At 45.7% G+C, this 26,925-nt stretch overlaps 1 protein-coding gene across 1 annotated transcript in view; it reads left to right on the forward strand.

Annotated features, from left to right (window-relative positions):
• ANOS1 (anosmin 1) overlaps positions 1-26,925 on the forward strand; it is a 201,038-nt gene that overhangs the window by 130,993 nt on the left and 43,120 nt on the right. The window contains exons 4-6 of the mRNA XM_043895522.1: positions 2,697-2,919; positions 15,953-16,137; positions 20,556-20,685. Of these exons, the coding sequence (XP_043751457.1) occupies positions 2,697-2,919; positions 15,953-16,137; positions 20,556-20,685 (538 nt within the window). The remainder of the gene's footprint in view (positions 1-2,696; positions 2,920-15,952; positions 16,138-20,555; positions 20,686-26,925) is intronic.

Below are 26,925 nucleotides of genomic sequence, written 5' to 3' on the forward strand. Positions count from 1 at the left end.
AGCAACTAACACTTTCAGTTTATGATCATTCTGCTTTTGCCCTCAGTGGGAGCAAATGTTCCAGATCTGTCTCTGCCACTGTGTTTGGTTTTAACTTTGACCTGTTAGCTCGGCGAGGAAACTTAGCAACAGGAGGAGACAACATCTCTGTTTTTCTCTCTCAGTTCCAGGGCACGGTGGTTGGCACATGGGTGCTTAGAGTCACGTGGACAGAGAGCTCTTTCTTTTGTTTTCTGATCCCAACTTACACCTCGTTTTCATATGTGAAGAAGTTTGCACTGAGTTGATTTGATTACACCATGATGCACACTTAAGTCCCTGTGATTGCTAACTTAGCCAGCAGTAAACACTTGCCAGCTTGAATAAAACCATTTCTACTTGCAAAGCTCAGCGTGTGTTGCAGGGGCCAGCGATTTCGGTAACTTTAGTGCTTGCTTTCAGAGCATGCAACGTATACATTTTGTTGAAAGAGGAAAGTTGGCTGACACTCCGCAATTGTTCCCAATCCTTTTGCATGCTTTCTTGATTCCTTACATTTGGACTGGAATTTAGAACTTTTTCAAAATCCAATGAAGTAAAACAGATCTCGCAAGTAAGAACAGTGAACTGTGAAATTGAATGAGAGAGAAAAGCCTTAAGAATGATAATGCTTTAATTGTTTTATAAAGTTTTTTTTTTTTTTAATTAGCTACAGATTCGTGTTACTTCAATATTGAAAGCATGGCCTTTTTTCTATCTTACCTGCATAGTTCTTGAGTTGAGATTTTAATCCAGTCAGTTCATATTATTTTCAAATTTTATACATGATTGTTGTTGGTGTTCAGTCACTAAGTCGTGTCTGACTCTTTATATGCAATTATTAACAATCAATTTTATTGACGTCTACAATTCGAATTCAAACCTTGGAACTGTACGTTTTCTAGCTAGTACTTCCAATTTTCCACTTTTTGTATTAAAAAGTGTGAAATTTTCCCCTGGTATTTGTCAGAGTACTGATGACATGTACATTAAATTTGTACATTCAGTTTCAGTGTGAGAACTCAGAATGTATTAACAATAATCTGTGGATGTGTGTGTCATTGATGTGTATCTGTTGCGTGTAATATAAAATTGCAATTCATGGGTCATACTTCTTTAGGAAATTAGCACATCATTTCTTTGAGGTTTCCCTGGTGGCTGATACAGTAAAGAACCTGTCTGCAGTGCAGCAGACCTGGGTTCGATCCCTGGGTTGGGAAGATCCCCTGGAGAAGGGAATGGCAACCCACTCTAGGATTCTTGCCTGGAGAATTCCATGGACAGAGGAGCCTGGTGGACTGCAGTCCGTGGGGTTGCAAAGAGTCAGATGTGACTGAGAGGGAAAGAAAGCAAGTACTTTTATTTTGTAAACAATTCAAGGGAAACATCTGATGGAGCAAGATTTTTTTTTTTCCTTCCCCAGCCACATGCAGACACAAATACACACATCCCTCCTCTTTTTCCATTTTGACAGTATTGATGATGAAATTTACACTCCACTCTTTCCAGAAAGGACTTGAGATAACTTTTTAAATTCTAAAATGTACTTTGTATATGACAGTAGGAGTTCACACAAAATATACTATTTCTTCCCCACTGGGAACCATAGGGTTATTACAGAGTATTGAGCAGGGTTCCCTGTGCTGTCCAGCAGGTCCTTGCTGGGTCTCCATGTTAAATACAGCAGTGTGTCCATGTCCATCCCAGACACCCTGACTATCCCTTCTCCCCATCCTTCCCCCTGGGAACCATAAGGTTATTACAGGGTATTGAGCAGAGTTCCCTGTGCTGTCCAGCAGGTCTTTGCTGGTTCTCCACGTTAAATACAGCCGTGTGTCCATGTCCATCCCAGACTCCCTGACTATCCCTTCCCCCATCCTTCCCCCTGGTGACCATAAGGTTATTACAGGGTATTGAGCAGAGTTCCCTGTGCTGTCCAGCAGGTCTTTGCTGGTTCTCCATGTTAAATACAGCCGTGTGTCCATGTCCATCCCAGACTCCCTGACTGTCCCTTCCCCCATCCTTCCCCCTGGTGACCATAAGGTTATCACAGAGTATTGAGCAGAGTTCCCTGTGCTGTCCAGCAGGTCTTTGCTGGTTCTCCACGTTAAATACAGCAGTGTGTCCATGTCCATCCCAGACTCCCTGACTATCCCTTCCCCCATCCTTCCCCCTGGTGACCATAAGGTTATCACAGAGTATTGAGCAGAGTTCCCTGTGCTGTCCAGCAGGTCTTTGCTGGTTCTCCATGTTAAATACAGCCGTGTGTCCATGTCCATCCCAGACTCCCTAACCATCCCCTCCCTCCATCCCCACCCTCAACCACAAGTTCATGTCTAAGTCTCTGCATCTATTTCTGTTTTGTACATAAGTTCGTTTGTGTCATTTCTCTTCAGATCGTTCACATAAGGGATGTCATACAATGCTTCTGCTTCTCTGCCTGACTCTCTTCACCCAACGTGACAATCTGTAGGTCCATCGGTGTGGGTGCAGATGAGACGACTTCATTCTTTTTAACGGCAGTGTAATATTCCGTCCTATATAGGTACCACATCCGCTTTATCTACCCCTGTGTTGAAGGACACTGAAGTCGCGTCCGAATTTTGACCTGCGCCCCCGGTGTCGTGGACATCAGACCCCGTGGGTCTCATTTAAGGCTTTCTCCCGTTCCCTCGCAGTCTCTGTTCCCCAAGAAGAACTACGAGTGCGTGACCAGCTGTGAGTTCCTCCAGTACATCGTGTCGGTGAAGCAGGGGGACTGCCCGTCCCCGGAGAAGGCCAGCGGGTTTGCCGCCGCCTGCGTGGAGAGCTGCGACGCGGACGCCGAGTGCTCCGGGGTGAAGAAGTGCTGCCCCAACGGCTGCGGGCACACGTGCCAGCCGCCCAGGACTCTGTACAAAGGTGAGGGGCGGGGCGTGGCGCGGGGCGGGGCGGGGCGGGGCGCGGGGCGGGGCACGGGGCGCGGGGCGGGGCGTGGGGCGGGGCGGGGCGGGGCGGGGCGCGGGGCGGGGCGGGGCGGGGAGGGGCCTCCAGCCTCACAGCGGCTTGCGGCTTGCGCCCGCCTGGGCCGGGGTGTCAGTCAGGGACACGACGAGCGCGCCGGGGAGCGCGGAATTGTGGGAGAAGGTACCTGCGTCACACCGACGTCTGAAAACACGCGGCTGACGCTGTGGGGCGGTGAGTGGTTCACGGGAACGCTTGTCCGTGTTTCCACTGCAGTGCGGTCCATTTGCAAGATTAGCTTCTGGTAGACGACCTTGTGACGCAATATAAACATATTAAGTATAATCATAATAAAACGTAATACATATAATAAAAGGTATAACGCAAGTACAATAAAATATATTTAATATAATAAATATATATTAAATACATTTTGATATAATACATATATCAAAATATAATGATAAACAAATACAATAACAATATAATAAATATATTTTAATACAGTAAATATATATTAAAATATAATAATACACATTATATTATTAAATATAATAAATATAACAAACGTTTATTTGTTGTAATGAATATAATATAAAAATATATTTAATACAATAAATGTATATTAAATATAATAAACATTATTAAATATAATAAATACAACAAATATTTATTTGTTATAATAAATATAATATAAAAATATAACTATATTTAATACAATAAATGTATATTAAAATATAATACACATTATGTTATTAAATATAAATATAACAAATATTTATTTGTTATAATAAATATAAAAATATAACTATATTTAATACAATAAATGTATATTAAAATATAATAAACATATTATTAAATATAATAAATATAACATTTGTTATAATAAATATAAAAATATAATAAATATATTTAATACAATAAATGTATATTAAAATATAAATATATTAAGTATAATAAATATAAGAAATATTTATTTGTTATAACAAATATAATATAAAAATATAATAAATATATTTAATACAATAAATGTATATTAAAATATAATAAACATTATATTATTAAATATAAATATAACAAATATTTATTTGTTATAATAAATATAACAGTAAAATATAATAACACACATATTATTAAATATAATAAATTTATAAATATAGTAAAATAATGAAATATATAATAATAAATATAAAAACATATTTTATATAAATAAATATATTAAAATATATATAATATATAAGTTTAATACATAATATAATAAAATCATAATATATTAAATATAATAAACATATTATAAAATATAAAACATAACATATTTATATATTTATAAATATAATAAAAACAATGAAATATATAATAAAACATATATTCTATAAATAAATATATATTATAAAATATATAAATATAATATATATATAATATAATAAAAATCAATTATACTCCATTTAAAGTTATTATCAGGACTTCCCTGGCAGTCCACTGGTCAAGACTTCGCCTTCCAATGGAGGGGGTGAAGGTTCGATCCCTGGTCTAGGAGCTAACATTTCACTCCTGGCAAAAGAAGTCGAAACAGAAAACAGAAGCAGTGGTGTAACAAATTCAATGATTACTTTCAAAATGATCCATATCAAAAAAAAAAGTCTAAAAATTAATGGCTGTGTTATATGAATCCTGCCGAAATTGAACATGTAGCAAGGCCATCATTAATTCAGTGACTTTATGGTGTATTTTTCTCCAATGTGAGTAAACCATTGAGGCTCTACTGGCTTCCTAGGAGGAAATGTGTTAAACCCTTGGAAAATAGGCTAGGGGTGGCACCCTTGAAAAAGCCATAATGCACGGCATGAGTATTGTGGGTTTTCTGTTTGCGTAATCCAAGAACAGAGGTGTGTTTGCTAGAGTGTCATACTGACGGAAGTAAGTCAGAAATAGAAGGAGAAGTGTCCTATGACATTCCTTATATGTGGCTTCTAAAAATGATACAGCTGAACTTACTAAACAGAAACAGACTCACAGACTTAGAGAACGAACTTATGGTTGCTAGGGAGGAAGGCTGGGGAAGGGATAGTCAGGGAGTCTGGGATGGACATGGACACACTGCTGTATTTAACGTGGAGAACCAGCAAGGACCTGCTGTCCAGCCCAGGGAACTCTGCTCAATACTCTGTAATAACCTTATGGTCACCAGGGGGAAGGATGGGGGAAGGGACAGTCAGGGAGTCTGGGATGGACATGGACACACGGCTGTGTTTAACATGGAGAACCAGCAAGGACCTGCTGGCCAGCACAGGGAACTCTGCTCAATGTCATGTGGCAGCCTGGATGGGAGGGGAGTTTGGGGGAGAAAGGATGCATGTACATGTGTGGCTGAGTCCCTCTGCCGTCCACCTGAAACTATGACAACAGTGTTAATTGCGCTGTACCCCAATACAAAATACAAAGTTTAAAGTTAGGAAAAAAAAAAACCAACAAGGGTGTTTGCAGGGACTTTCAGTATTTTGAATAATATCTTGAGATCCTGGGCTTCCCTGGTGGCTCAGCTGGTAAAGAATCCGCCTGCAATGCAGGAGACCCGGGTTCGATCCCTGGGTCAGGATGATCCCCTGGAGAAGAGAAAGCCACTCCAGTATTCTAGCCTAGAGAATTCCAAGGACTGCATAGTCCATCGCAAAGAGTTGGACACGACCGAGCAACTTGCACTTTCACTTGAGATCCTAGATGCTAAAATTGCCCTCTTCCAAAAGACCCGGATGAGGCTCCTGAAACAGTTTAGCTGATGTTTACCTTCATAGGCAGTTTCTAGGGCACTTGACTCCTGTATGCTAAGTTATTTGACTCTCTGAGCAAATGTCACCAACTTCTTTCATGACAAACCGATGCTATTGTGTTATGTACAAGCTTTGGATGCCATCAAAGTATACTATGAGAGACATAGGATTTGGTTACTTTTTGGAGTGTGATTTGAAGAGAAAAACAGAATCACTTGGCATTATGCATTACAAGCAGAAAGAGAAATCTCTCTTGCTTCCTCACTTTCATTCTCATACATCAAGTAGACACTGTTGCACTGCTGATTTTGAAATCAGTGCTTGCTGAGCATTTTCCCAAGTCATTACTTATGTTTTCAGAAGTCCATTGTTACACTTAGAACAACTCAGGTGACCCAGAAGCCTCATATCTGCACCACATTCCTCCAGCTTCCTGTTGGAAACACTCTTATCTGAAGTCTGTGTAATCCATCCCATTTTCCTTTTTTTTTTCACCCTAAGATCCTTGAAAATCTGGCACAAAGATTGTCTCAAATTCAAAATAATTGCTGTTTTCCCTTTCTTAACAGACTGACATTTCTTTAATGGATCTAAGTTTTATTATTTCCATGCTTTTTGTTACAAACTACATAGAATGATTTCTACCAAAATCTCACACCACTTAAGTTTTTAACAGTCTACTCTTAGGAAACCTTTTCTGTTATTATAGATCATTTGCTATTTAACTATTTGCGTTTACCATAAAAATAGGATGCTATTAGAACGATTGTTGAAAACCCATTTGCAAAACCTTTTTGTTTTAAAAGTAAGGCGGTTTAAAGAGGCGCAATAAATGATGCTTTTCGTCTGAAAGCAGTGAGGAGTCACTGTGAATTTCAAGTATGCCTGCCTGCTTCAAGGAGAATAAGGGGAATAGTCCAGAGAGGGCCAGCGTAAATGATTAATGATTAAAAGATACCTGCGATTTATTTTTTTTTAATATTTATTTACTTATGGGTGTGTCCCGTCTTAGTTACAACATGGGAGATCTTTAGTTGCAGTGCACGGGCTCTTTATTGCAGTGTGTGGTTTCTCCCTAGCTGTGATGTGTGGTCTCCAGAGCTTGGGGGGTTCTGTATAGTTTATGGGACCCGGGCCCCTCTCCTTGAGGCGCCTGGGCTCAGTACTTGTAGAACACACGAGCTTATTAATTCATCCACTCGATGGGGGATCTTAGTTCCCCGGCCTGGGATTGAACCTGCAACCCTCTGCACCGCAAGGCGGATTCTCCACCACTGGAACCACCAGGGAAGTCCCAGGACGCTTCCACTTTAACCTTCACACGATGCATTTTTTCCAGGGCTGAAGTCACCTCTCTGCTACCAGCAACTCTGGACTTGGATGTTTGTGGAGAGAGGGCATTCACAGAGGGCTAGCCACCAAGACGATAAACAGGCTCTGTTGACTTTGCAGTGACTTTAGCATAACGAGCATAAGGATAATAGAGGATTATTTTTTGGGGAAAAAAAAAATCTAAGTACACATAGAGGTATTTTCCCTTGTTCTCTGAAGCATATAATTTGTACACATATCTCCTCCTTCTTAAACCTCCCACCCCTCCAGGTCATCACAGAGCACCGAGCTGAGTTCCCTGTGCTATACAACAACTTCCTATTAGCTATCTGTGTTACACACGGTCGTGTGTATATGTCAGTATATATGCCGTGTGTATACGTCAGTGTATGTGCCGTGTGTATACGTCAGTGTATGTGCCGTGTGTATACGTCAGTGTATGTGCCGTGTGTATATTCAGTGTATGTGCCGTGTGTATACGTCAGTGTATGTGCCGTGTGTATACGTCAGTGTATGTGCCGTGTGTATACGTCAGTGTATATGTCAGTGGTACTCTCTCTGGTCACACCACGCTCCCCTTCCCACACGATGTCCACAAGTTCTTTTTCTATGTCCAAGTCTCACTTCCTGCCCTGCAAATAGGTTCCTCTGTACCATTTTTTTCTAGATTCTGCATACATGAGTTGATATGATCCAGCAGTCCCACTACTGGACGTATACCTTGAGAAAACCATAATTCGAAATGATGCATGCACCCCCAGTATGCATTGCAGCACTGTTTACAATAATCAGGACACGGAAGCAACCTGAATGTCCATCAATGATGAGGGGATAAGGAAGATCTGGCGCATATATGTTGCTGTTGTTTTAGTCACTAAATCGTGTCCAGCTCTTTTACGACCCCATAGACTGCTGCCCGCCAGGCTCCTCTGTCCATGGGATGCTCCAGGCAAGAATACTGGAGTGCGTTGCCATTCCCTTCTCCAGAGGATCTTGCCAACCCAGGGATAGAATCCATCTCTTCTGCATTGGTGGGCAGATTCTTTACCAGTGAGCCACCTGGGAAGCCCGTAGCACATATATACAATGAAATATTGTTCAGGCATAAAGAGGAACAAAATTGGGTCATTTGTAGTGATATGTAGTGATGTATAACTCTTGTTATACAAAGTGAAGTAAGTCAGAAAAAGACAAGTATTGTATGAAAGTGAAAGTCACTCAGTCGTGTCTGACTCTTTGCGACCCCCTGGACTATACAGTCCATGGAATTCTCCAGGCCAGAATACTGCGGTGGGTAGCCGTTCCCTTTTCCAGGGCATCTTCCCAACCCAGGGATCGAACCCAGGTCTCCCGCATTGCAGGCATATTCTTTACCAGCTGAGCCACCAGGGAAGCCCAAGAATACTGGAGTGGGTAGCCTTTCCCTTCTCCAGGGGATCTTCCCGACCCAGGAATTGAACCGGGGTCTCCTGCATTGCAGGCGGATTCTTTTATCAGCTGAGCCGCCAGGGAAACCCAAGTATTGTATATTAGCACATAAATGTGGGACACAGAACACTGGTCCTGAAGTGCAGACTTTTTCCTCAAGTAGAACACGCTCCATCGCAGGTTGAGCTGGACCAGTCCCACTGTCAGTTCAGCCGTGCTGAGGCTGAGGTTGCATGTGTCTCTGGGGCGATCTGGTGGTTGGCATCAGACACGCCTCCAGGGCCTAATCCCACCTGCCCAGTTCTCCTCTCATCTTCATTGTGACTCTTTCCAGCTACTGTAAGAGGGCCCTCAACCTCAACCTGTCTTTGGGCACCCCTGTATTATTACATTATAGGTCGGTTAAAAGATATATCTGCATCAGTTAGGTTAAATCTAATACCGTCACTAATTAAGCAGTCGTTTTAGGCTAATAAAGAACATGGAGCTTTTTTCCTCTGAAGGTAATTTTTAGCTAATTTCTGGAGTTGTAGGAATGGCTACCCACTCCAGTATTTTTGCCGGGACAGTCCCATGGACAGAGGAGCCTGGTGGGCTACAGTCCATGGAGTCACAAAGAGTCGGACACAGCTCAGCAACTAACACACACACACACATACACTCTGGAAGAACCAGACTCTCCTGGACAGACCTGTAAGTTCCTCAGTTTTCGTTTGTTCATTGTTAACTTACTGAAGTGTCAATCTCATGGGAAATCCCAAAGAGCAATTTTCTTTGTTTATAACTTTATTTTTTTACTGTCCTGGGTCTTTGTCGCTTTGCCAGACTTTCTCCAGTTGCTGCAGTGAGGGCTACTCTCTTAATTGCGGTGGTTTCTCTTGCTGTGGTGCATGGCCTCAGTTGCTCTCTGGCATGTGGAATCTTTCTGGATCAGTGATCAAATCCGTGCCTCCTAGACTGCCAAGCCGACTCTTCACCACTGAGCCGCCAGGCAAAGCCCACAAAGCATTTTCTTAATGTCTTCCCCAGTTTGAGTTCTGAAGGGTCAGCTCAGTCTACAAGTACGGATCCCTGTTTGCTGGGTGAATATTGACCATTGGTTAGGAGTTATGAGGATTGCCTGACATTGATGATGATGACCCTTACTCGGCACTGACATGCAGAACCCAAGGACACAGACGCTGCCCGGCCCAGCAGTGAACTCATCTAGGTGGTCACACACACACGCTGGTGTTTAAGTGGACCACTCAACTTTCCTAACTTTTGCCATTAACCGATACAGGCCAGCCACTGCCCTAATTTCTTTCCTCTTTCTCTCTCATGGGGCTAAGGAAGAATTATAAAAATTCATGGAAACACCTATACCGTTTCTGTGCGATCCATGTGTGTAGGAGATGCGGGCTGACTTCATAACTTCAGAGGCTTCATATGCCGGAAACTTGACTTTTTAGAAACATGGTATGTTTTGAAAAGATGGTCCATGGAGTGACCAGTTACACTGGTGTGTGTAATGTGGGGTTGTGCTGTGAGAACTGTCCTTGGCTGATGCCTCACGTTACCTCTGCAGGCTGGTATTGGGGTTTGACTTGAAGGAAAATAGCAGTGAGGTTTTCCTCCACCCTTCCAGTGAAGGCTACTACAAGCCTCAAAAGACGTGACAGTGTTACTCTGGGTGAACCAGGCTCTTGAGTGCTGTCTCTGAAACATGTGCCTTCGTGAGGCTATGGGATGTTCACAAGCTGACCTTCTGTAGGTGACATACAAGCTCTGGTTTGTTGGGGGGTTGGTTTTCCTTTGATTCTCCCCTAGTTGAGTTCTGGTTTACTTTATAGCTTCGTCAAACTGTCCTCTGTGTAGAAGTGTTGCTTCCTTATTTTACTGCCTCTCTTGATGCCCACAGCTTCCCTGATAGCTCAGTTGGTAAAGAATCTGCCTGCAATGCAGAAGACCCTGGTTAGATTCCTGGGCTGGAGAGATTCCCCTTGGAGAAGGGATAGGCTACCCACTGCAGTATTCTTGGGCTTCCCTGGTGGCTCAGCTGGTAAAGAATTCGCCTGCAATGTGGGAGACCTGGGTTCTAATCCCTGAGTTGGGAAGATGCCCTGGAGAAGGGAACAGCTACCCACTGCAGTATTCTGGCCTAGAGAATTCCATGGACCATAGAGACCACAGGGTCGCAAAGAGTCTCAGACACGACTGAGCGAACTTTACTTTCACTTTTCACTTCCCTGACGCCCAGCTGCAGCGGTTAGTTTGGGCAGGGAAAGAGAAACGCTGAACTTGTTTTCCGGACAGAAAAATGCCGGGTAGCCATGCCCTTCGGTTTTACAGGTGGCCGTGACCCCAGGGCTCATCTTTAGCTGGTGCTAACCTGGAATCAATCCAAGTATCAGTCTGTTTCTTTTTGAAGAGAGCTGATGACGCCACTGCTTTAACATTTCCACAAACCTGTCAGTACTGGAAATCTGTCAACCTCAGGATTTTCGAGGTGGACTGCTTTTCACAAATGAACCCCTCGCACTTTGAATACAGTGACCACATGCCCTCACGTGATAGGAACACAGATGCCCTGAGTATAGCTGTCTTTATGAGAGACGCTGCATAGTGACTAATGAATGACTCGCTGAAACACTCTATCTTGGTGCGATTTTACACCTGGACTTGTGACAAGTCCTTTTCTGAACAATCACCTCTGGTGATTTGCAACTGCCAATTGCCAGCCGTTGTCGATTTTTCTATCAAATCTGTTTTGAACATTTTTTTGAAGTGTTGGGGTTTCCGTGCCCTTTGATTTCAGCAAAAGACTTGCTACGCTTTACAAAAACACCCCCACATACTGCGGGTTGCTATACCGTGGCGTTTTGACATTTTTAACGGAACCGTTTACATTTCAGATGATGAGGTTGTTTGAAACCAATAAAGAAAGATGGTAGTCATTTACATAATGAAAACCACACCGAGGCCAGATCTCCGCCCTCCGCTCCGGGGATGCCGTCAGGAGGCTGGGGGAGCTCGCAAGAACGGGACCCCTGGAAGGAGGGGCAACAGTGGGGGCCGGGCCCCATCTGCACACAATTAACAACCCAGAGGGTGCAGTTCCTCCCAATCAGGGCAGCCAGCCGACCTTAATGCAGACCAGATGGGCCGTTTCTTCACACACACCGGGCGAGATTGTCGCCCATCAGAATTAAGGAGATGCTTAAGGGGGGGAATTTGAGGTGACAGTGCCCTGATGCTCAGTCGTGAGGTGTGGAGGCCCGTGGCCGTCAGATGACATTCATGACCGCGGCCTCAGGGTCTGTGGGGGCTGGGGTGCCCTCGCTGAGTTCAGGGTACTTCAGCGCTGGACCAGTTACTGGAGCTGCGTTTACGCTAGAGGATTCTCTGGGGAGAGCCAAGGAGAAGGGTGGGCTCGCAGTCTCAGAGACAGTGCTCTGTGAGGACAGGGAAGTAACTAGCCATCTTCTGTCCCTTTAAAAAAAAATCTAGTTTTAATTGGGGGATCATTGCTTTTGCAGTGTTGTATTGGGTTTCTGCCATACAACATGAATTAGCCATAAGTGTATGTGTGTGTTACAATACACACACACATATATAACATATATATATACAATACAGCATATATATATATATGTTTTATATGTATAAAGCACAGTCAATCCTAAAGGCAATCAGTCCTGAATATTCGTTGGAAGGACTCATGTTGAAGCTGAAGTTCCAACACTTTGGCCACCTGATGCGAAGAACTGACTCTTTGGGAAAGATCCTGATGCTGGGAAAGATTGAAGGCGGGAGGAGAAGGGGATGACAGAGGATGAGATGGGTGGATGGCATCACCGACTCGATGGACATGAGTTTGAGTAAGCCCCAGGAGTTGGTGATGGACAGGGAGGCCTGGCGTGCTGCAGTCTGTGGGGTCGCAGAGAGTCGGACATGACTGAGCAACTTTAACACTTAAACTTTCACGGTTTTCCTAGATTCCATATACACGTGTTCATATACAATATTTATTATTCTCTTTCTGATTTACTTGTATAACAGGCTCTAGTTTCATCCATCTCACTAGAACTAGAGTCATTCATTTTTTATGGCTGAGTAGTAGTTTATGGCTGGCTGTGTATATGTAACACAGCCTCTTTATCTATCCGTCTGTCGATGGACATCACGGTTGCTTCCATGGTCTAGCTATTATTGTCATGAACAATTGGGGTACCTGTGTCTTTTTCAGTTGTAGTTTTCTGAGGGTGTATGCCCGGTAGTGAGATTGCTGGTTCGTATGGAAGGACTTGATGTTGAAGCTGAAGCTCCAATCCTTTGGCCACCTGATGCGAAGAACTGAGTCACTGGAAAAGACCCTGATGCTGGGAAAGATTGAGGGCAGGAGAAGGGGACGACAGGGGTAGAGATGGGTGGATGGCATCACCGACTCGATGGACATGAGTTTGAGTAAACTCCATTTTCACCAACAGTGCAGTAGGGTTCCCTTTTTCTACACACCCTCTCCAGCATTTATTGTTTGTAGATTTTCTTGGTGCTTCTCCTTGCTCTGTTTAAAGAGGAAGCAAAGGAATGTTTGAGTCCCAGGACCTTGACGGCGGAGGGAGATGTGAGCTCCTTGAATAGCTACGATCCCAGAGGAGGTGGCAGCGAATGCCTGCGATGAGCCTTCTCGTTCCTCTCTGAGACTCTCCAGCGGAGATTTTTAGCCCTGTTGCCATGTCTTCCTCCTACTTCTTCCTGAGAAAAGAATAAAGAAGTGGGCTACTCCTACTTTTCCAGGCATATTCCTGAGAGAAGGATAATGCACTGGGCTAGGCCATTTCTTCGCTGAACAGTTCCACACCGTTTGCTTCTGCAGAGTGATCCCTATGGGGAGATTGATTGGGGGGGCTGGGGAGGTGGAGAAGAACTCAGGTCTTGACACACACACCCCTCCCCCAGGGGCTTTAGCTTCATGGGGAAGACAAGACATTTGGCGAGCTGGCTGTGGTCAGAGGCACTTGAATACATATGTCGATGGACACAGGTTCAACCAAGGAATGGTGCTGGAGGTTGCAGGAAGGTGGCTGAGAAGGGGGCGGCATCTGGGCTGAGCCAGGACGTATTCCAGAGTCTATGTCAGAAAACCGAAGGCAAGAGATTTCAGAGTGAAGGAGACCCTGTGACCGGACCATGGCAGTAGGGAGCGCCTGGCAGTGTGGTCTGGGGAAGCCGGGTGTCAAAGGCAGGTCGTGTGTTGTTTCTATTTAGTCGTTGAGTCGTGTCCACCTCTCTGCAACCCCATGGACTGCAGCCCACCAGGCTCCTCCGTCCATGGGCTTCTCCAGGCGACAATGCTGGGGTGGATTGGCAGCCCACACTCTGGGACCCCTGCAAGCTGCACCTAAGACCCAACACAGCCAGAAATGAATAAACACATAAGTAAACAGTTTTTTTTTTTCATGTACACCCGTGGCCAATTTCATGTCAATGTGTGGCAGAAACCACCGCAATACTGTAAAGTAATTAGCCCCCAATTAAAATCAATTAATTAAAAAAAATTCATCAGTGAGCTTTTGAACAGATATACACGTGCTGCGTTTAAATCACCCAGCTCCATCCAGATCAATGATGAATGACTTCAGAATTGCCCACCATAAGACCTCAGTTGTGAATTCAGATCAAAATGAGATGAGGTGAAATTTCAGCCACGCCGCTAAGCTGCGTCAGATCTTCTCTCTGTTTTGTAGCTTTCCCGCTGCTGAAACTTAGGAAATGGAAACCGAAATGCAGCCTTCCAAACTAACCGTTTCAAAGGAGTTGTCAGCGCTCTAGGCAAACGCTCATTCTCGGTGCAGAACGGCTTTAAGGGCAGCTGGTGTTTTTGTTTCGCAATGGCAGTGAACATCACAATGCTGAGCACTCTACCTAAATTCGGTCGGTTTCATCTATCCCTTTGGTGTTAGGAATTTGTTCTAAGTTCCCCTTTCCATCGTGGCTGCTATTTTGAACCGTGGTTCTTACATCTTTGGGTTACCAGGCAACTTGCTCACTCCGTTGGGGGGAAAGAGAAATCAAAATGATGAAGTATGTTCCAATGAGCCACCTGTGAGGGACTTTTTTTTGAAGCCAGGCACTCACGCAGGCCAAAACCCAAATATTATAAATTCATCTTTTTTTTTTTCCAATTTTAAACAGCAAGTCAGCAGGGGAGAGCTCTGGCCATCACTTGGGGAAATCCACGAGACCCTTGCTTCAGAAATCATTCCTGTATGCTGTGAGCACATATGTGAGAGCATTGGACTTTATAATGTTTTCCTTAAAAGGAAAACTCACTCAGACAGAGAGGGGGGTAAACTCGGGAATCGTGTCATAAGCACCCTGAGGTATAGCAGCAGAGGCAGAGCGTGTTATGTGAAAAGAAAGACTCAAGACTCCTAATGAGTGTCATCTCTGGTGGATTCCGTATTAAGCTCGCTTGTGCAGCTGGCTGTGTACATGTGTGCTCAGTCGTGTCCAACTCTCTGCGATCCCATGGACTGGTCCCATGGACTGTAGCCCACCAGGCTCCTCTGTCCATGGGATTCTCCAGGCAAGAATGCTGGAGTGGTTTGCCATGCCCTCCTCCAGGGGATCCACCTAGAGATCAAACCTAGAGATCAAACCAGGGTCTCCCGTGTCTCCTGCATTGCAGGCAGCTTCTTTACCGCTTGAGCCATCAGGGAAACCCGTTTATGTAACAAGTCAAGACCTAATTCCACCTGTTCACTTATGCGTTAGAAAATGGGAATTCTATCAGCTTTTCATTACAAACCAAATTGGATTAAACAGAAGGACTCTGGGTGCATAGAAAATGTTAGGTATTTCTCTTCTCCTTACAGAAGGTTTCGTCTGCCCATTTATCAAGTTTTAACCCTAGCAGGAATGTTTTCTAACACTGCTATCTATAAAGTTCTTTTGCACTTTTTTTTTTATTTGAAAGAATGCACATAAAAGAACTGCTCTCGAGGCTATGGGCTTCTTCCCTGGTGGCTCAGATGGTGAAGAATCTGCCCGCAGTGCAGGAAACCTGGGTTCTATCCCTGGCTCAAGAAGATCCCCTGGAGAAGGGAATGACAACCCACTCCAGTATTCTTGCCTGGAGAATCCCATGGGCAGAGAAGCTTGGCAGGCTACCATTCTTGGGGGTCACAAAGACTCAGACACAGCTAAGTGACTCACACTCGAGGTTACTGGGGAGACAAAACCTTGTTGAGGATCAAGAATCAATTTAGACCCTCGAAAACAGCGGGAACACAAAGCTGAACTTGGCATCATACGATTTCAGACTGAACCCCTGATAGGGAGACGCTGCTGTTACGAAAGGAAACAGACGGTCCTTTGTTGTGAGATGAGTTTCGTCTCCGCTTGAGCTCTCCTTCCTCAGCGTTCGCCGCGGTCCACGTCACATGCAGGCTGTGGTGACCAGCGTGGTTCTGTTCTAGGTGTCCCCCTGAAGCCCAGGAAGGAGTTGAGGTTCACGGAACTGCAGTCTGGGCAGCTGGAGGTCAAGTGGTCCTCGAAGTTCAACGTGTCCATTGAGCCCGTGATCTACGTGGTGCAGAGAAGGTGGAATTATGGGATCCATCCCAGTGAGGACGACGCCACGCCGTGGCAGACCGTGGCACAGGTGAGTGGTCCGTGGGCAGATCTGTTTGTCCGACTCTGTGCGACCCCGTGGACTGCAGCCTTCCAGGCTCCTCTGTCCGTGCAATTCTCCAGGCAAGAATCCCGGAGTGGGTTGTCCTTTCCTCCTCCAGGGGATCTTCCCAACCCAGGGATTGAACCTGGGTCTCCTGATGTCACCCTTGAGGTGACATCTCCCACACACCTACACAGAGGAGGTTAACATCCTGTGGCTTGCTCAAAATAGCCTGAGCGTGCAAGTCACTTAAACTGGTGTGCATACACCTCACCTCCACCCCCCATCCTGTGGGGTGAAAGATAGGAGTGTATTAACCACAAGAAAGTTGGCTCCATGTGCTCACAATGCATGGTGAGTGAGTGAGTGAAGTCACTCAGTCGGTGTCAGACTCTTTGCGACCCCTATGGACTGTAGCCTACCAGGCTCCTCTGTCCCATGGGGTTTTCCAGGCAAGAGCACTGCAGTGGGGTGCCATTTCCTTCTCCAGAAGATCTTCCCGACCCAGGGATTGAGCCCGGGTCTCCCGCATTGTATGCAGACGCTTTACCATCTGAACCACCAGAGAAGTCCCAGTGCATGGTGGAAGGACATAATTCTCTGTTTCAGAAGACCCATTTACTTATTCGTGGCTGTGCTGAGTCCCTGTTAGTACATTCGGGCTTCCTCTGGTTGCCGCAAACGGAGGTTCCTCTTCATTGTGGTGTGAGGGCTTCTCATTGCCGTGGCTTCTAGGATGTGGACTCTAGAATTCAGGCTCAGAAGTTGTGGCCCACGGACTTCCTTGCTCCGAGGACTGTGGGATCTCCCCAGAACAGGGATCCAAGTGGTGTCCCATGCATTGCAAGGCGGGTTCTTAAAGCACTGGACCATCAGGGAAGCCATTTTCCGATGAATGTTCACATTTATTTCCCCCAAGTACTGCACGCTTTTAAGCCTTGAGATACATGCAGAACCCACTAGACTGAGGGAAACGCAAGCACCCGTAGGACTCGTTAACCCGCCATGAGATCATCTTGACGTCTTCTCCCGTGTTGCTCCTGAAACGTTATTGCTGAACCATGAAAAGACACTGGGATTCTTGGCCTCCGGAGGAGAAGAATTTAAATCTGGGGCCAGAGATGAGGCTTGATCGCTCAGAGCTTTTGTGTAATAAAGTTTTATTAAAGTATAAAAGACATAGAGAAAGTGTCTGACATAGACATCAGAAGGGGGGCAGAAAGAGTGCCCCCTTACTAGTGTTAGCAATGGAGTTGTATACTTTTTAATTAATTATTACAGTGAATCAAAAGAATGTCTGCAGGTTGTCAAGACCTTACTAGACCCACTCCCATAATTTACATTTTAAGATAACAGGATTAGCCAGAAGGTTTTTTTTTCCAGAAACTGTCCTCAAGCCGGATATATTATTGTTACATAATCCTAAGGAATGTAGAGGAAAAAAAGTTTGTCCTTTCCTCCTCCTTGAGAATTCTAGACCCCTCTCTTCCTTGGGGACCCCCGGACTTCTTATCAACCTGCCTAGGAATTGACTCTCTCACTCCCACATTTAAGCTTTCATTCCGCACAGGACTTGAGTGGCTGAAGGCAGAGTCCTGTCACCAAACTGCTTGGTGGGAAGCAGCGGGCAGATCTTGAATCTTCCCTGAGTGGTTCCTTCTTCCTCTTGGTCAGCTCCCCAACCAATGGGCCACCAGACAACACCCCTCCTGGGGGTCATCTCCCCAGTGCTGAGGAAAGAATCAATAATCAGTATGAAACCGCTTCATGCTTTTCAACAAGTAGACATGCCTTCTCCACATGTAGGTCTATAGGGAAATCTTCTCTGCTGATGTGTGTAAGACCGTCTTTCTCCAAGGACGAGATTCCCTTGATTTTTTTTTTTCAGTACATGTAAACTACAGTTTGATACTCAGGTGTTTGAAAGAAAAATGTAATCCCTTTTTCATCAGTAGTGTCTCAGAGAGGATAAACACGAGAGTAAAGACCTCAAAAGCAGTGAGAAATGTGATGTTAAAATGAATATTTTTTTTTTAAAATTGGAGGATAATGTGCAATGTTGTGTTAGCTTCTGCCGTACGACAAGGTGAATCAATCACATGTGTACGATATCCCTTCCTTCTTGACCCTTCCACCCGCCTCTTCCGCCCCTCTAGGTTGTCGCAGAGAACCGGGCTAAGCTCCCTATGTTACACGGCAAGTTCCTGCTAACTTTGTTTCGCATATAAAGTAGTGCATATAGTCAGTGCTATTCCTGTGTATAGTCAGCGCTACTTGCTGAATTTGTCCCACTCACTCCTTCCCCTTCTGTGTCCACACATCCATTCTCTATAGGTCTCTGTCTCTCTTTCTTCCCTGCAAATAGAATATTTGCAAATATGCTTTTTAAATTAGTTATGACAATAAATCAAAAGAATGTCTCAAGGTTGTAAAAATTTTACCTGACCCACTCCCACAATTTACATTCTAGGATAAGAGGATTAGACCTTAATAACAGAAAGATCCTACCAGACCCATTCCCATAATGTACATTCTCAGTTCCGTTCAGTTGCTCAGTCGTGTCCGACTCTTTCGACCCCATCGATTGCAGCACACCAGGCCTCCCTGCCCATCACCAACTCCCAGAGATTACTCAAACTCATGTCTATGGAGTCGGTGATGCCATCCAACCATCTCATCCTCTGTCGTCCCCCTCTCCTCCTGCCTTCAATCTTTCCCAGCATCAGGGTCTTTTCAAATGAGTCAGTTCTTTGCATCAGGTGGCCACAGTACTGGAGTTTCAGCTTCAGCATCAGTCCTTCCAATGAATATTCAGGACTGATCTCCTTCAGGATGGACTGGTTGGATCTCCTTGCAGTCCAAGGGACTCTCAAGAGTCCTCTCCATCACCACAGTTCAAAAGCATCAATTCTTTGGCGCTCAGCTTTCTTTATAGTCCCACTCTCACATCCATACATGACTACTGGAATATAATCCTTAGTATATATAATCCTTAGTATAGAGTTTAAACTGAGTTGTTTGTTGTGTAATCATCAGTTCCAGTCTTAAAGGAAAAAAAAAATGTTTTATGTGGCTAAGACTAAGCAATGTAGAGGAAAAAAAAGATGTTTGCCCTTTCCTCCTCCTTGAGAATTCCAGATCCCTATCTCCTCCTCGAGAACCCCAGACCCCTCTCTCCTCGGGGACCCCTGGACTTCTTATCCACCTGCCTAGGAAGTGACTCTCTCAGCGTCATGGCCAAGTGCTCAGGTCTTCCCTAGGACACTGTTGGAAGTGGGCCTGTCGCCCTGTCTGAGATCTCGGGACTTAATCAGAGGGAGAGCAAGCCCTATCGATGTGGCCCTGTGTCCAGTTTTCTATATATAAAGATATATTCATACAGCGACACCTGATGGCTCAGCAGTAAAGGACCCACCTGCCAATGCAGCAGACTCAAGTTTGATCCCTGGGTCGGGAAGATCCCCTGGAGGAGGGCATGGCAACCCACTCCAGTGTTCTTGCCTGGAGAATCCCATGGACAGAGGAGCCTGGTGGGCTACAGTCTGGGGTTGCAAAGAGTCAGACAAACTTAGTGAGTAAACCACCTCCACATAGTAACACACCTCACCCTTCAGGAACATGAATCTATGCGCATCTTACATGATTTACTCAAGCTAAAAAAAGAAAAGAAAGAAAAAGCCTTGAGTTGCCATGTACTTCCAGAATTTAAGTGTGTGGGTTCACATACCTACTTCCAGAATTATCTTTGGTGTGGAAGTATGAGGCATTTTCCCTTCTGTCATCTACTGATGATTGCATGTTCTTTGTAATGTAATGATCGCTTCATATATTTATTCATTCATGAAGTGAAGCAACAGTCACTCAGTCGTGGCCAACTCTCTGCAACCCCACAGACTGTAGCCCGCCAGGTTCCTCTGTCCATGGGATTCTCCAGGCAAGAATACTGGAGTGGGTTGCCATTTCCCTTCTCCAGGGGATCTTCCTGACCCAGAGATCGAACCTGGGTCTCCCGCATTGCAGACAGATTCTTGACCTTCTGACCCACAGGGGAAGCCCTTTATTCATTCGTATGTATACTTCGTTAATGAAAACCCTCCAATGCGGTATATAGTCACCAGAGGTAAAAACCAGCCCGTGCATTTACCATGAGACTTTGACTTCCACAGAGCCGTCAGAGTCATTGGGAATAAATACCTGTGAGTGGCATGGAGCCGCTGGAACCTCCCCTGGAAATTCCTTGATCCCGACAGCCCTCCCTGGAACTCAGCAGGGTCGCCCGTCCTCACCCAAGAGGGCAGGGGGAGAGCAGGACTGTCGAGTCCACAGACGAGTTGAGCGTGTGTTTACAAAGCAGACGCAGCGGGCACATCAGGGTAACAGGCTTCTGTGTGCCTCTTCCCTCTCAGACCACGGACGAGCGGGTGCAGCTGACGGACGTCCGGCCCAGCAGATGGTACCAGTTCCGCGTGGCGGCCGTCAATGTGCACGGGACCCGAGGCTTCACCGCCCCCAGCAAGCACTTCCGCTCCTCCAAAGGTCAGTGGTGCTTGCTGCCCACCCACCCACCTCGCGATGGAGGGGAAATCCATGGAGTCTCCAGGCTGGTACGGGTGTGTTTGGCCAGCACGTGGCTTTGCTGTGCTGAGTGAATGGGACCAGATGCCTCTGAAGGAGCCGCAGGAATTCACGGCTGGGAGGATCCCTGGGTCTTGACTTCTGCGAGGCTCCGGAAACTGTCATCACGATGATGTTTTCTCAGCTTTCGTGTCTGCCACATCAGACGGTGCAGGTCTCTTGAAAACAGTGGCTCCGCTGAGCGTGCATTCCCCTCCTGTTTCACACCAGGCAGAGTTTAAATGCATCCTGAGGCACTTTATCGTGGCTATCACTTTCTTCCCTTCTCATTTCACTGCTCTGTGAGTGTGATGAATACTCACTGTTTTCCATTTATGGTTGGTTTAGTCTGGGATAGTGCAAGGACATGATTGGACTGGATATTAAGGATAGCTCTGTGTTTATTTCTCCAGTTGTGTTGGGCGTTCTGAATTAATGATACAGTGGCCTGGCTAATCAGCCAGGTCCATTTTCATGGAAGGAGGTCAGTGAGGTTATTCACTTACTAATCAGCAGTTATCGTCCTCGACAGGAGGTCATTCAAGCTCATTTTAGGCAGGCATTGTGATGTTAATGAATAATGTGAGGTGCGTAACATCAGTCTTTCAAGATGGGAAGGTTTGCACTGGCTGCTGTAAATTGCAATTCCTTTCCATTTTGGATGTCTAGGTGGCTCAGTGGTAAAGGACCTGGCAGCCAATGCAGAAGACGCAGGTTCGATCCCTGGGTCAGAAAGATCCCCTGGAGGAGGAAATGGCAACCCACTGCAGTATTCTTGCCTGGAGAATCCCATGGACAGAGGAGCCTGGTGGGCTGCAGTCCATGGGGTAGCAAAAGAGTCAGACGCAACTGAGCCCATACACCCTCTTATGTTTCAGCTAGTCTCTCTATATCTTGCTAGAATAATACTGCCACACCTTTATCGAGATAATTACAGGTCTCAAGTGGAAGATTTGCAGCCAAAATAATTTAAATATTTGGATGCCATTCCAGTGTTTATTGTAGGCTTTTTTTTGTTTTTAATTGACTGCACTAGGTCTGAGTTGTGGCAGGTGGACCCTTCAGTCTTCATTGCACGTGGGGTCCAGTTCCCTGACCAGGGATTGAACCTGGTCCCCTGCACTGGGCGTGCGGAGTCTTAGCCATTGGACCACCAGGGAAGTCCCCTGTCTTGTAGGATTTTTTTTTAACTCTTCCTTTTAAAAAGCCCCGTTAAGAATGGTATATCCCGCACACCCCGCTCCGAGGTTCTGAGCAAGCCAGAAAGAGAACTAACAGAGACGTGAGATCTTTCTCGAATGAGGACTGTCTCCCTGTGGTCTGATGATCGAGAGAGGCCGTGCGAATAGTCAGCGGTGGGTTCAGAGGCGAGGATCCGCACGGGGCTCGGGAAGTCTGGGCCTTGACTTTCCCAGCTCACACGTGGTCCGGGCGTGCTGTGGTCACACCGTGTTCCCACTGGCCCCGTCGCCTGCTTGTGGTCTGGCGATCTCAGATGCTCGTGAACGCACGAGGCAGTGGTGCGCAGTCTCGGCACGCACGGGACGGATCCCCTTTGGAGCTGGGTGGGACCTGAGCAGAGGTGCCATGACCATGACCATGGCTGCCAACCTCCAAAGAGGCACACGTTCCGGGGAGACAGCAGGGTCATGTCGCTCCAGCCCTTCCTGCGTATCTGAGCACCACTCGGGTCTCAGATTAGCCCTCTGTCCATCAGTTGAAATGGGCTTTCGCTGAATGAAGGTGCGCCGTTTGGGCAATCCCCGCACTCACCATTAAATCGTTCTATTTCTTGGTTTTACAAATGTGCCCAGCATTCAGCATTACAGAATGCATGTCTGAAGCAAAAAACACACGCCTGGAATTCATGGTAGATTCCCGTGTCATCACTGAAGACGCATCACAGAATGATGGGACCCTCACAGACCCACTAAGCAGCTGAAGCTGATTCTTCCAGGATGCGGCTAAGGGTTGTGGTTGTTGCTCAGTCACTAGCATGTCCAACTCTTTGCGACCCCACGGACTGCAGCACGCCAGGCCTCCCTGTCCATCACCATCTCCTAGTGTTTGCTCAAACCCATGTCCATCATATCAGTGATGGCATCCAACCATCCCATCCTCTGTCATCCCCTTCTCCTCCCGCCTTCGATCTTTCCCAGCATCGGGGTCTTTTCTAATGAGTTGGCTCCTCACATCGAGGGGCCAAAGTATTGAAGCTTCAGCTTCCGCATCAGTCCTTCCAATGAATAAACAGGGTTGATTTCCTTTAGGATGGACTGGTTGGATCTCCTTGCAGTCCAAGGGACCCTCAAGAGTCTTCTCCAGCACCACAGTTCAAAAGCATCAGTTCTTTACGTTCCACATGTAAGTGATATTATATGAAGCTTGTCTTCAGAAGTATGATCATCTAAAGGTCTCTTTCCTTGTTGCCATTTGTACACTGGTTTTCTGTGCAAATGTGGAGGTGAGTTTCTTTATGTAAACACTGGCATTGTTGGGACACCTTGAGGTGCCTGGCTCACAGTAGGTGATGGCCTTTCTCCCCGGGCAGGACAGAGCAAGGGCTCCTTTCTCAAGGGATTTCATGTCAGTGTGATGATAGACCTGCATTTCTCCAGGGGTGACAAGTGATTTCATTTGGCATGTTCCACATCGTAGGCACTAGGTTGTTCCAACATTGTGCCTGTTACTTTTTGCTCGTGGAATTAACTACGAAAGGTTCAGAGAGGAAACCGTAAATCTTTCTTCTGAAATCCAAGTGTTCCATCTTCCTTTGCCAAAAGCACTACATAGAGTTGTTAATAAAAGGAACTGTTTTCAAGGCTGAATTTGGATAGTCCTGCTAAATACTGAATGCATCTTGCCCTGGAAATCACACAAATTGTAAAAGGAGCTAACATGGCCTTCCTCTTCCATTTATCTCTGAGGGTGTGTTTGCTTCCTGCCCCATGAGATGTGTTTCTGTAGATGACTGGGAAGCTTATAAAGAGGGAATGGATGAGGCAGAAAGAGAAGTGGGATGGGGGGTAAATGCTCTCATTTAAGCCTCAAGGAAGTTCTCATCTTGTGATGTGACTCTGGCCCTCTCACACTACATTCCCAAACAAGTGAATGAAACTCTGATCCTCAGTTTCCTCATCTGTAAAATGGGAACACGATGCCAACATTTCAAAAACAAACTACAGCCATATGCTCATTAGAAATAAGCACCACTTATGAGACCTGGGTTTGATACCTAGTTTGGGAAGATCCCTTGGAGAAGGAAATGGCAGCCCACTCCGGTGTCCTTGCCTGGAGAATCCCATGGACAGAGGAGCCTGGAGGGCTGCATTCCATGGGGTTGCAAAGAATTGGACACAACTGAACGACTAACACTTTTATGTCCAGTTCCAAGAGACTAAATGGTGTCATTGCTTTAGAAAGACTGACTCGGGGTTGGCACTGTGTGGCCCGTGGTCCACGTTTGGCCTGCTACTTGTTTCTGCAAATTGCGTTTCATTAGCACAGAGCCACGCTCAATTGTTGCCATATTGTCAAGCTTTGTGGTTGTTGTTCAGTCATTCAGTCATGTCCAACTGTTTGCGGCCCCATGGACTGCAGCACGCCAGGCTTCCCTGTCCTTCACTATTTTTTGGACTTTGCTCAAACTCATGTCCGTTGCGTCATGATGCCATCCGACCATCTCATTCTCTGTCACTCCCTTCTCCTCCTGCCTTCAATCTTTCCCAGCATCGGGGTCTTTTTTAATGAGTCTATGGCTGCTTTTTTTAAAAAAGCACTTTTTAGTTTGTATTGGGGTATAGCTTATTAACAATATTGTAATGGCTTCAGGTGGACAGTAAAGAGACTCAGCTATACATGTACATGCATCCATTCTCCCCCAAACCCCGCTTCCATCCAGGCTGCCACGTGACATTGAGCAGAGTTCCCCGTGCTGTCCAGCAGGTCCTTGCTGGTTCTCCATGGTAAATGCAGCAGTGTGTCCATGTCCATCCCAGACTCTCTGACTATCCCTTCCCCAACCTTCCCCCTGGTGACCATAAAGTTATTACAGAGTATTGAGCAGAGTTCCCTGTGCTGGCCAGCAGGTCCTTGCTGGTTCTCCATGTTAAATCCAGCAGTGTGTCCATGTCCATCCCAGACTCCCTGACTATCCCTTCTCCCATCCTTCCCCCCTGGTGACCATAAGGTTATTATAGAGTAATAAATACAGACATGCAGGGGTATGAGAGTCTTAGCCCCTGACCTCAGGCAGGTCACTTCACCAGTTCAACCCTTCGGGTCTAAAGGTTGAACGATCCTTATCAGTTTAGAAAAAAAAAAAAAAAAGACCAGAGAAGTAGTTTATAGAGTCCTTTAAGTCTTTATCATAATGTGGCATCAGCTATATGCACATAATTGTTTTCCACAGACTTCCAACTGCATTTCAAAGTTTTCGTATAATCCAAACATTATGTAAATTGAAGGAAAACATCTTGTACATCTCAACAACGTGAATATACTTCATTTCACAATGTAGGGAACCACTTCACAAGGCCATGGATGGCTGCAATGTGGACATTTGTTGGGACTGATTGAAATCCTTCAGCTTAGAAGGGGCAGACAGACTCTCATCTGAAGTCTTCCGTGACTAAACAGATAAATGAAGAGCTGGTTTACAGAGACTGATTGGGGCTGATAAACAGATCACCTCTGCTGTTGCCTCTTGGCTCTGTAATTTTAAAGTGATTATTTGGGGGCAGCGGAGGGTGGGGAGGAAGAGATTGGAGTGTCTTATCTTCGTTATGGGAATATGCCATCTTGGCATTCTGAACACTGAATTGGGCCTTATGTTTAAGAGAATGTGAAAGTGAACGAGTTAGTCACTCAGTCGTGTCTGACTCTTTGTGACCCCTGTAGCCCACCAGGCTCCTCTGTCCATGGGATTCTCCAGGCAAGAATACTGCGGTGGGTTGCCATTCCCTTCTCCAGGCAGATATTCCTTACCCAGGGATTGGACCTGGGTCTCCTGCATTGCAGGCAGATTCTTTCTTGTTTGAGCCACCAGGGAAGAAGCTTTGAGCCAAATACTATTCATTCCTTTACTTAAAGGCATAATTTCCTAATGCCGTTTCATCAATTCTGTTGTTTCATGTTTCACAAAGTAGGTGATGCTATCCTGGACTATTGCAGTCACATGTAAGGCATGAGATGTTTTTCTAGGCCAGTGAGTAATGATAGAATGAATGAAGCAGATTAAGGAAATGATGAAATACCACCAGTTGACTTTCCTAAACTGGGAATTCTCTTTAGAAATGTAGATGATTCTGCGCTTTTGCTGTGAACTTCGAATTTCTGGAAGCGTTAACTGTGTATTTTCAGCACATAGGCATCCAGGTGCATCGTTGAGAATGTGAATGGCTGTGATTATCTTTACACGTTTTAATTTTTCTTTTGCTTCGAAGCGGTGATGAGCTTGAAGACCAACTTCCTCTGAGAAGGGTCTGCAGTGACCTGGTATAGGTTCAGAATTGAGTCATGCCATGGATTTGGTTCTAAGGGCCTCAGAGAACAAGAAGGCAGGAGTAAACTGTGGTGGTGTTCTGCTAATGAGACGAGGGGACCACATATAATGGATTTAGATAGTGAGACATCTGGTCGACCCGCAGTAGGTGAACAGTTAGGTCAGGGCTCCCTGGGGGAAGGCGTTGAGACTCAACAACCATTGGAAAAGCCTCAGTAGCTCCTGGTTTCATCCTCAGGAAGTAACCTGGGAACCAGCACGGCCGGAGCAGCAGGAGGAGCAGGGACAGGAAAGCAGAATCGGGACGTTGTGTGTGGCAGGAACGCACAGGGCTTTGGGGAGGCTGCCATCTCTTTGGCGGGGGGTTTGGGCAGTGAGAGCTCCTGAACTTGTGTCAAGAAGAATCGCCAGCTGGGACTTCCCTGGTGGTCCAGTAGCTAAGAGTCTGTGTTCCCAATGCACGGGCCCCATGTTCAAACCCCGCTCGGGGAACTGGGTCCCACCTGCCACAACTATGAGTTCCCATGTCCCGACTAAAGATACCGCATGCCGGAACGAAGACCCGGCGTGGCCAAAGAAATACAAATAAATTTAAAAACAAAATAAATGAGACATAAACAGAAATAAAAGAATACTGGAGTGGGTAGCCATTCCCTTCT

The sequence above is a fragment of the Cervus elaphus genome, chromosome X (assembly GCF_910594005.1).
Source record: "Cervus elaphus chromosome X, mCerEla1.1, whole genome shotgun sequence".
Taxonomy (NCBI): Eukaryota; Metazoa; Chordata; class Mammalia; order Artiodactyla; family Cervidae; genus Cervus; species Cervus elaphus.